Genomic DNA, 11,130 nt, shown 5'->3' on the forward strand with positions numbered 1-11,130 from the left:
GACTTTTTCACTTCTGGTCTGGTGTTGCATTTTGGTTTTGTGAGAGGGAGGCCTGAACACGGTACAGTACTTTTCCGTTCTTTAGTTTTGATGCTAAACTCGGCAACACATTCCCTGAGGATCGGTTGCCGTATAAGCGGAAGATCCTTTTCAAAACATTTGCAACACGCAGTTCCATCTTGCCGGCAAGCATACAGTAGAGTAGCGAGTGCGCACTTCTCGGTGTCTACGCCGGCGATATAATTTCACACCACAGTTGCACAATCCTCACTTGGGCCTTTTAGCCACAACTAAGATCTTTGCACGTCGTCTTCAGGGAAGCTGTGTCATGCTGTGGTCAACCCAAACATTCAAAGGCTATTTATTTTGCAGGCAGGCCTTGTCAGCTGCCGTCTTACTTTAACTACGAGACTATACCCTGAGGGACACCATTTTGAATTAAAAAAAAAAATTGTCGTAATTATTCGTCAGGGGTCAGACAAAATATTAATAGCAATATAAACATCCATCCATCTATTAAAACGTGACTCTTTGCCTTTTTCATGTCGGGCCTGAGGACAGTGGAAGTACCGTAATTTTCGAACTATAAGTCGCGGTTTTTTTCATAGTTTGGGTGGGGGGGCGACTTATACTCAGGAGCGACTTATATACATATATATGTTTTTTTTCACTTTTTTGGGCATTTTATGGCTGGTGCGACTTATACTCCGGTGCGACTTATAGTCCGAAAATTACGGTACTTCAATAAGGGTTTTCCATTCTGATTGTCTGCAGATGTGGTCTTTGCGCCCCCTTCAGAAGACAACCAGGTGAGTCGGTGGAGCCCCCCATGACTGTAAACCGTACGTTCCGCAACCAGCATCATGCTAAAGACATCAAAGCATCTCCAAATGACAACAAACCAGAGTTCGAGCTGTTAAACTGGCCAGCTCATCTAATTAAGAATGTTAAAGTGCTCGTTTACAACAGAAGCTTGTGTATAATTGGCTCGGCATTTAACTGCAACATAAATGAGGAAGCAGAATCAACAAAAAAACGTGGCACCCAATAAAACCAGTAAACTGTTTCCACAGGTTACGTTTCAAGAGGTTGATATATATTACATGACGTTATCATGCAGACCACCTGCTGCATTGCATCTGTCTTAGCAGCACTTAGCACATACCTCAGTGACACAAGAACCCCCCCAACTGTAAAATAATATGAGCGCATTATTTTCCATAATTGTTAGCCGGCAAAATCACGGAGTACATTTTGCTAGCCAGGTATGCATCGATCCTAAAAATGCAATTTCCCTTCTGGTAGTCCATTGGTGTGCCTCGTCGTCTGCCATGAGTGCGTGCGTGTCACTCTCTTATTTTTTTATTTTATTTCATTTTGACAGTCACCATATGGCTGGTGCTGTGGGGGAAAAAAAATCCACTAATGAATAGGAAAATGATATAGCAGCTGTATTGGATCTCATTAGATTGTACAGGTGTACCTATTAAAGTGACCGGCGAGTGTGAACGACTTTGTGTGCCGAAGTTAACATCTGATGTCTTGCGTGCTCACACACAAGCGTCCGCTGAGCACACAGAGACACGGTGTCAAATATGCGAGCTATCCCGGCCCGGCCAACCTCTCAAAGGGATCTGTTGTCCTTTTTGTCCGCTGGCGGGCCGCATCTCCACATCCTGCTTTCACGGGCAGAGGGATGATTGGACAAATAGTCAAAGAGCGATGAGATTCCTCACCGCTGCAAGGTACACACTAAAAGTGTTTTTACTGTATGTGAGGAAAAATTGAGGGGCAGGGGGTGACAGCAGGAAAATTATAGTATTCTCTCGCTATGTTATGGATTGTCCGGTTATTATTTGTGAGTGTGTGTGATCTTGCTTTAAACGATTCTGCTTAGAAATCTATTGAGGAATGAAAAGAACTTGCGTGGGCAGATGTTCCTGACTGGAGTTTCCATTTGGAATTGATTTTGGAAACGTGGCTTTGTTTTGGTGGTGGTGATGGAAGTCAGCAATGTCAGTAAAATGTCTTTAGGAGAGGTAATAATACGTCGCATGACTTGCACAACATCCGCACAAGTAGCTTGTTCAATGATGCAAAATCCAGACCAGATGAGTCATCATCAAGGCGAAAGCAAAGCACTGGCTATTTTTCCGAAATGAAACCAGCTGGTAGACCGGAAAATCAAACATATCCAGACATTCAACTTTAAAACTTTAAGGACAGAAAGTCATTGTGTAAAACTTTCATTTGGGAATAAAACCCAGACTATGTAGCCCAGGTTACCAATAATACAAAATCAATTTTATATTTCTCTCAAAGTACACACACATTGGCAACAGACGTCCGTAGCAGGCCGACAACGGTAACACAACAGTAACTTGACACTGTCCAAACAAAACCCTCGTATTTCAACTGGACCACATTCACGACTCGACCGAGGAGATGCATGAACGCAAAAGACCCTCGCAAACAAACACGGACCACCGTCTGGGCGCTGAAAGGTTACGCCGACCTGTCACAGTGACGACGTGTTTTTTCTAACGGGTGAGAGGTCGCAGTTTGTCAGCGCACAGCTGCTGCGGCAGCTTCTGGATTTGTTTGAGCGGAGTCGTCTCCTTGTCGAGTTTTCTAGAATCTCTTGAGTGTTGTTAGCCCGCGCGAGGAAGATCAGTCCTGCTTGTTCAGCTTCCTGTTTACAGAGTTTGTTTGCTTTGGAAATGCTGATTGGTCGCAAGCCAGAATGATTTATGTTCATCAAAAATGATTGCATAACTGTTTAAAAGAGATCATGCAAAGTGCTAATGCATTTCCAAAAAGTGAAAATGCTAAGATTCACAGAAAAGATTGTGTCAAATATGTGAAAATTCTGAGGGACAAACGTTAATGCTATTAGCATCATTTGGCTACTAGCTTAATTAGCTAACATTGACTCGAAGGACATAAAACGTTTTTATCTGTTTATAGAAGATTTTCAACAAAGTGTGCACCTATCCAGGATGTATCTGGCGTAGGTATGCATGCAGGAGAATAAAGGAAGTGAATGATGCTTAGGTTTCAGTTCGGGACTAGACAGGAAGTTTCAGCATTGCTGCCTACTTGTTGGTACATGAAATTTCAACATCATGTGATGTAAAAATCAAAAGCAGCCAGTAGAGGAGCTTGTTTTCGTTTCCTCGGAAAGATGATCCGATTTTTAGCCAAGAATATGTTGTGGTGGTTAGCCACTCTGGGTCACAGGTCAGATATAAAGACATTGGGTCATATCCCAAGGCAATAAAACCTTGACTGGTCACCAGACAACAAAAGGCACATGTCAACAAGTGACCATTCATACTTATCGAGGTCGTCAAAAAGCCACAGACAAATGACGAAAGACAGCCAAGTAACACGTGAGGATGCAGGCTAAGCATTTCTTCCTGACGACTTTTTTCAATCGTCTGCAGCGTTTCCGTCAAACAGGAAAGAGAAAGCAGAAGGCAGAGTGAAAGTCTGCGCTCAAGACACTCCATGTCGCATTCGACTGGAGGCAGCCGAGTGGTCGAATACACTTGCTTGGAGAGATCTTCAGTGAATGACTTCAATTATTGTTTCAATACTTGAGGTTGGTGATTGATTTTCCAGATAATTTTCCTCATGGACGCCAACGCAACCCTGGGCAACCTGAGCTGCTCCCGCGACAATGTCCTCAAGACGGTGGTTTTCCCAGTCCTCTACTCGATCCTGTTCCTTGCCGGACTGGCGCTCAACGGCTTGGCGGTGTGGGTGTTCCTGCGCATCCCGTCGCGCTCCCATTTCGTCATCTACCTCAAGAACGTCGTGGTCGCCGACGTCGTCATGACCCTCACGTTCCCTTTCAAGGTAATTAAGATTGGTAACGGGTGGTGCATTTAAAAGGGTGTGTCGACTTTTTATGTGCTCTGGCGACCAATCTGGCCAGTATCACATCAGACAGATTTGAATTCCACTCTCTGGTTATTTACGTTTATAAGAAATAAATCTTTGACCCGTGGCATATTTCATGATCCAAAAATGTCATACCTGTGATGCACCTCTTAAAACCAGACCAAAATTATGACGTGCACCCATGACAACACTACTAATTTATAGATGCGTCTCTTCCCATCACTACTCGAGGCCGCCACGTCGTAAAATGTGTTTTTGACGATAAGCCACCCAGTCTGCGTATAGACCGAGGCGAGGGAAACGGTAGTAAACGGCGGTCTGACATTTCACGTGGGAATATTGTCATCTAAAAGATTCATGGGGCACTTTCAAACATCAAATCGGCCGCCAGAAAGGTTTTTCACGTTCCATTTGAACTTCAAAAAGTTATTTCCCCTCCGAATAGCTTTACTGAGCTTTAAGATCATCAAACACCTACATGGAAGGATTCCTAATTGGATGATTAGGAATATATATGGACGATCCACAATTTCCTCTCTTGCTGCAGGTGTTAGCAGACTCCAATATGGCTTCTACCGGCCTGAGAATATTCGTGTGCCGGGTTTCCTCGGTTCTCTTCTACCTTACCATGTACATCAGCATCCTCTTCTTCGGACTGATCAGCATCGACCGCTGTAGGAAGACCCTGGCACCGTTCAGGGGTACCAACGCTAAGCGGTTGGCCCTCAGGAAGCTTCTCTCCGCCGCGGTGTGGATCGTCCTTCTGGGGTTCTGCCTTCCCAATGTGATCCTGACCAATAAGACGCCGCGGTCGGCGTATTTCAAGTGCAGCGACCTAAAGGGCCCGGCTGGACTTTACTGGCACGAGGTGGTCAATCACGTGTGTCAGGTTATCTTCTGGGGGAACCTCCTGATTGTGATCGTGTGCTACACGTTAATCACCAAAGAGCTGTACAAATCGTATTCACGCACCAAAACTCGAGGCCCCGATGGGGGAGCCGGGGCTTCGGCCAAACAGAAGCAGCAGCCCAAAAGGAAGATGAACACCAACGTCTTCCTGGTCCTGGCCGTGTTCTTCGTGTGCTTCGTGCCGTTCCATTTCGCCCGTGTGCCTTACACAATGAGCCAGACTCGGGATCTTCTCTTCCACTGCCAACTCAAGCTCTTCTTCTTCCAGCTGAAGGAAAGCACGCTCTTCCTGTCGTCGCTCAACTCACTTCTGGACCCGCTCATTTACTTTTTTCTCTGCAAGTCCTTTCGGACCACCTTGTTCAAAATGTTCAGGCTGCCCCCCGGCACCTGCAGCTGGCTGCTCGAGAGGGGCTCGGATTCAGATTCTGGCAGCACCACCCTCTGAAACGTGATGGACTGTCAGGTGACAAGGGACTCGAAGCACCTGAATTTCAATATTTCTTCACGCCTATGTCGATGTTAGATTTGTAATCCGCTTCTTTGTGCCTCCATGTCGATGAAATCTGGCTCGTTAAGTCTAGTCAAGGTTATTTGTGTAGCCCTTAATTAGAAAGGACTCTTAAAGACTTCACAACTAGTTCAGTCAATTCATCAGTCAAAGTTGCCTCAATGGCTCCATGACATGATTAACCAATACACTGTACACACCTCTGAAGATCAAACTATGAATTGATTATTGTTGTTATGACACCTATCCATATATTGCAGGTAGTCTTTTTTTTTGCACTATGCTGACTATTCAACATTAAAAATGTGATTTGATTGTATTTTTTTAATTGTAGTTCATAGAACACTTGTTGATGTTATTTTTTTTGTAAACAGTTGTTTCAACATTTTTAAAGGTCATATGTTGACTTTTGCTGTGAATAACACGATCAATAAAGTTTGATTGAGTCACTAATTGAAATTGACGTCCCAGAATTCAAATGTTTTGACCAGGCATTCTAAAGTAAATGCATGTATTGCATATTTTAAAATAAACATGCTAAATAAAGCAATACAGAAGTAATAATAATATGGCGTTTCATGGAAATGCATTAGAGTACATTTGAGGCCGCCTAGTGGATAAACGCAATACACACAAGTGTTTTTTTATATGTTACATTGATGGCTATTTCAATAAGATTGAATAACTGCGTCCCTAAATTATTTTTAAAAGGCACTTAATCTTCATCTTGGTTGAAGTGGTGCTTATTTCTGCTTGTTTTATACTCTGTTGTCAATACTGGATATGTAGCAGCTGCCCTCTCGTGGCTAAGGAATGCATTACATAGCAGAGCATTCAATTGTAGGATGAGTGTTATGGCTAGAGATTGAATAATTTTATGATTATTAAATGTCGTAATAAATGAGTATGTTTTCTTTAGATACCGTACAACACCCATTAACATCCTAAAGTGTGCATTTTTTCCCACTCCGAATTATTGTTAAATGGAGGAAGAAATACATATTTATTTATTCATTTATTTATTTATTTTTATTTAACTTAAAAAATAGAAGCAAACTTGGGTCAGTACCATCTATAAAGTAAAAGCAAGATTTTATTATATGTTTCATGTATTGAATCTTACTAGACCAAATAGATGTACTGAGTGAATTAAATTGAACTGAAATAGTATTGATATGACATAAGTCGACACTCAGCGATAAAAATCCTGGTTGGTGCATTTTGTCCTTCTTTTTTGTGGGAGTGACACAAATTGGACATAAAACCGGATTATAAAATTTCTACTCTGACAGCAGAAATTTTACGATGCTATTGTAAAAGCTTATTGCGCTGTATAGTTTTCATTTTGATCTTTTATTTATTTATTTATTGCTTTTAGATTTACAATAGGGGGGGAGTAGAGAAAACCTCACGCTCTTTTATTTGACTTGTGTTGTTCCTTTCAACACCTATCCAACTTTTAATTGCATAAACAAGACCGTCAATGTGACACTTTTCAAGGCTAAGTTGTAATGTACAGAAGAATGCACTAGGGGGGATTAAAACTACAATAAATTTAGACTTGGCAACCTCAGGGTCGATTCTCTCAATCATGGGCGCGCCGCTAAATTCACCTCCTTGTTTTTGGTGTCACGATTCAAGCAAGTGCGAATCAAGCATCTGTACATCTTTATGTGTAAATATCAACTGCAAGTGATGAGAAAGGATGTGGCTCACGTGGGTAAACGATTCACAAAATTAGCTGGAAAAGTAATCAAGTCTAAATAGTAAGTCAATTTTATTTTTTAAAAATGTTACAATTATTTTTCATTGTTGCTGACCACTTGCCATATCGCCACGGACCACTAGAAGGCCGCGGACTACCGGTTGACAATCCCCGATAATCGAAGTCTTATTGCTGTTTTACTAGTTGAATATAAAACGTAAAAATTAGGGGAGTAAAAACAATTTTTATTTCTCATATTTGCGCATATTGTGGGTTTGTTTGTTAGGTAAATGATGTTTGTTTCCGCTGATTGTTAAATGTGTGTATGGTTTGTGAATCAACTGCGGGGTTATTAAAATGTCATATTTAGGAAGAGGGAGGTTATCCCGGGGCAGATTCTTCTTCTCATGTGTTGTAAACAGGGAGGCCCACGCGCTTACGTATGAACTCTGTGACATTTGAGAATTGCGCTAATAATGTTTTCCTTCCTCACGTTTTGCTGTAACGCAATTTGAGAAGAAGATGCTTTCACATGAGTCATTTTTGTTTCTTTTGTGGGAAATGTGGTTAAAAAGGCAAAAGTTACAACTAGAGTCTTATGACATGTCAAAATGTGTCTTTTTATTTCCTTCATTTCTTTTCTCAAGCCGCTGCGCCTTACACTTTATCACCGGTTCAAATAGTAAACCTCCGTTAATTAAACGATCGCCCAGGGGCCGCTTTTCAAGGCCAGCATTTCAACTAGTCCATCTTTTCCCATCTGCTGTCATTTCTGGTCCCGATCCAACAAGCAAAGTCACACAGGAAATAATGCCTGTCATGTTCTCTCAAAGCGCTCCTTTTATTTATAGAAGGGCGCAAAAGGGAGGAAAATTCTATAAAGCATCACTACGGCAGCAAGCATAAGGAACCAATATGACACATTTTGAAGTCGGAAAACTCACATCTTTTTTTATTTTTAGTTTTTTGGGGAAAAGGGCTGTTTGGAAGGGTGGGCAGGAGCGTGCAGCAGGTCCACAGAGAAGGGTCCCCCGGAACGTGCCCGTGGTATTTGTTTATCGATTGGCACGCACGGGAGCCAAAACCTCTCGGGGAACAATTGGGACAGGAAGTGTGCAAGCAAAGTGTCTTTCACTCACAGGAAGCCTGGCAAAGTCGTTGGGTGGATTGAGATAGGGAAAGGGGGGCATGGAGGGGGGGTCAGTCCTTTCAAAGACAGCACACACACATTTAGACAGGAGTGGTTCAAGCGAATTTACTGAAGTAACAGCAATATATGTTCGATTGGAGTTTCTTTGTTCGGTTAACTTCCTGTAGATAACAGCAGAAAAAGCGGAATAGGATATTTCACTTCTTCCTTCTTCTGAAATATTGTTTTTTTTTTGCTCCCATCATTGCCTTATATGTTCTTCTTCTTCTTCCCATGCCTCACAGTCACACAGCAGTGAAGGACATAAGGTAAGAAGCAATCATTTCAAGAATTTCATCAGTTTAAAAACTCAAATTCGTACTGATGTGAAGTCATAAAAGTCAATTTAAGTTTTCTTTTTCTGTACGTTTGTTGCCATGGCAGCTGGTGCTTGCGGTTTTACCACAGAATACACACGAGAAGGTCTTTTATAATTGTAATGTATTCTAAAATGTTTTTTTATTCCTTGTGTGGAAGCTTAATTTGACACAATAATGTAATGGAAATTGTTTTGTCTTAATATGGTGAAGCAGCATGGGGTTCATGATCCATACTTATGCTTGTTGTAAGTGTAAATATATTATAATGTCTATTCTAAATATTTATTTTGTCCTCTCCAGAAAGACAAGATGAACGACTCGCAAGCCAACGCTTCCTTCAAGTGTGTCCGGGATATCAGCGTGACCTCGGTGCTGTTCCCATGGCTATACAGCATCATCTTCATCCTCTCCCTGCTGCTCAATTCCATGGCGGTGTGGGTTTTCTTCACCATTCCCAGCAAGTCCACGTTCATGGTCTTTCTAAAGAATGTGGTGAGTGGATTTTAAATCAGGCTCTTTTGTGATATTATTGATATCGACAAATGAGTGATGTATTGAAACGACAGGTGGTGGCTGACTTGTTGATGACCTTGACCATCCCCCTGAGGGTCATGAGCGACACCGGCGTGGGCGGGGGTCCGCTACGGGCCTTCCACTGCCGTTACTCGGCCGTTCTCTTCTACGTCACCATGTACATCAGCATCATCTTGCTGGGCCTCATCAGCCTGGACCGTTACCTGAAGATAGTCCGGCCCTTCGGCAAAGGCGTCCTGCAGCGGGTGTGGGTCGGCCAGGCGCTGAGTGGCGTCGTCTGGGTGGTCATGTTGTCTTTGGCGCTGCCCAATGTGATCTTAAGCCACCAGCCGCCACGCTACTCTAACGGACGGGTCAAGTGCATGTCCATGAAGAGTCAGGCTGGCCTGGATTGGCATGAAGGATTCATCTACTTCTGTCAGGTATGGAGAATTCAAGTCGTTTGATTAGGTACAGCAGCAAAATATTAATTTTATGTTCATTGGGTCCAATCAAATATGATAAAGGAATTTAAATTCACTGTGTTTCCTTAGGTGATCTTCTGGGGAACGCTGGCCCTGATGGTTTTCTGCTACACGTTCATTAGCAAGAAGGTGTATGAGTCATACAGAGCCTCAAAGTCCAGTTCCCAGGCAGCTACCCGCAAAACCAAAGCAAAAGTCTTTGTGGTTGTCGCCGTCTTCTTCGTCTGCTTCGCCCCCTACCACTTTAACCGAGTTCCCTACACTATGACGCAAACCGGCAATGCCATCAGCAAGTGCCGGGTGAAGAACGGGCTCTACATCGCCAAGGAGACCACGCTGTGGCTGTCGGCCACCAACGTGTGCCTGGACCCGCTTATTTACGTGTTCCTGTGCAGCGTGTTCAGGAATAGACTCATGGCCGTGCTCCAACGCAAGCCCCTCCACAAGGGAGATTCTCCCACTGCTACGTCCACTCAGCTGGAGATGTCGCAAATGGCAAACAACAGACTGGTTGGCCCACCATAATAACACACAAACTTACATAAATGTCCAATATGTAAATATGTTTAATATTTTGTATCTAAGTAGATGAAAAAATGCTGGAAATTGGCGGGAAACTTGAGACAAGTCGTTCAGATTTGGCCCGTCACAGATGAAGTTAGCTTTTAGCACTTAGCATCAGATTAAACTAATAAAACAACAGAAGAGTGCAGCAGATCATGAGGTTGCAAAAATGACCACGCTGAATTCCTGCCACGCACGTTTGTCAAGTCACTGGACGCATGATGTCAAGTGTCCTCAAAGTCATTGTCAACTTCCTGATCTCTAATCTCCTTAACCGACACTTTCCCTTCTGTACACTCAAAGGAAAACATTTAGTCAGCACTTTTGCAAACACACACACTGGAAAATTACAATTTGTATTTTATTGTCATATTTCTGTTGCATTGGAGCAGGATTACAGAAATTACATTACCAGTGTAGCTGAAGTTAACTCATTCACTGCCATTGACGACTATAGCCGACAAACATTTATTTTAATTGGGCTGGCACTGAATGAGTTAAAGCTACAGGTGATGGAACATTTTGTGGTAAAGGGACTTTTCGGCATGTTGTCCACCACACTCAGTTGCCAGTCTGACTGTCAACCACCCAAACCACATTTCCTCAGATGAAAGAGATGAAGGTTTTGCATGAGTTTGTTGTTCTGTCAACAAAGTCACACACTTACTCATTAAGTTCACATATCAAATGCTTGATCAAGCTGAATGTAAACAACAATCGAAGCAATCAGCACTGAAAGAGGGCAGATTGACTTTTTACTTTCCACCTTTTTAGCACATTTATAAACTACTTGTAGAGGGATTAACATTACCTTTCACCTGATTTACAATCATGTCTGCATGCAGATTTGATGAACGTCATAATGAATTATGATCATCCTCCATCCCACCACGTATTGGCTTTACTGCAGAGGCTGATATTTGGTCAGGAAATTAACGAGCTATTTGCCGCGGCCGGAGTCGCAGTTACTGGAGCCAGAAGAAAGGTCGTTTGTCACCCGACGATTAAATCCTCTGACAGCCGTGGCG

General features: G+C 42.7%; 2 protein-coding genes across 2 annotated transcripts; both read left to right on the plus strand.

The window, feature by feature from the left end:
• The first annotated feature begins 3,162 nt into the window (after positions 1 to 3,162).
• On the plus strand, positions 3,163 to 5,785 carry p2ry12 (purinergic receptor P2Y12). The gene is made up of 4 exons (XM_037268255.1): positions 3,163 to 3,240; positions 3,447 to 3,558; positions 3,625 to 3,861; positions 4,454 to 5,785. Exons 1-4 carry the CDS (start codon positions 3,185 to 3,187, stop codon positions 5,261 to 5,263), a joined length of 1,215 nt encoding a protein of 404 aa, XP_037124150.1. The 5' UTR covers positions 3,163 to 3,184; the 3' UTR covers positions 5,264 to 5,785.
• A 2,468-nt stretch (positions 5,786 to 8,253) lies between these two features.
• Positions 8,254 to 10,527, plus strand: p2ry13 (purinergic receptor P2Y13). Its single transcript, XM_037267893.1, has 4 exons — positions 8,254 to 8,489; positions 8,841 to 9,032; positions 9,107 to 9,496; positions 9,608 to 10,527. The coding sequence occupies exons 2-4, from the start codon at positions 8,850 to 8,852 to the stop codon at positions 10,061 to 10,063; spliced, it is 1,029 nt and encodes a 342-aa protein (XP_037123788.1). The 5' UTR covers positions 8,254 to 8,489; positions 8,841 to 8,849; the 3' UTR covers positions 10,064 to 10,527.
• The last annotated feature ends 603 nt before the right edge of the window (positions 10,528 to 11,130 follow it).

This window comes from Syngnathus acus, chromosome 13 (genome assembly GCF_901709675.1).
Source record: "Syngnathus acus chromosome 13, fSynAcu1.2, whole genome shotgun sequence".
In the NCBI taxonomy this organism is placed as follows: Eukaryota; Metazoa; Chordata; class Actinopteri; order Syngnathiformes; family Syngnathidae; genus Syngnathus; species Syngnathus acus.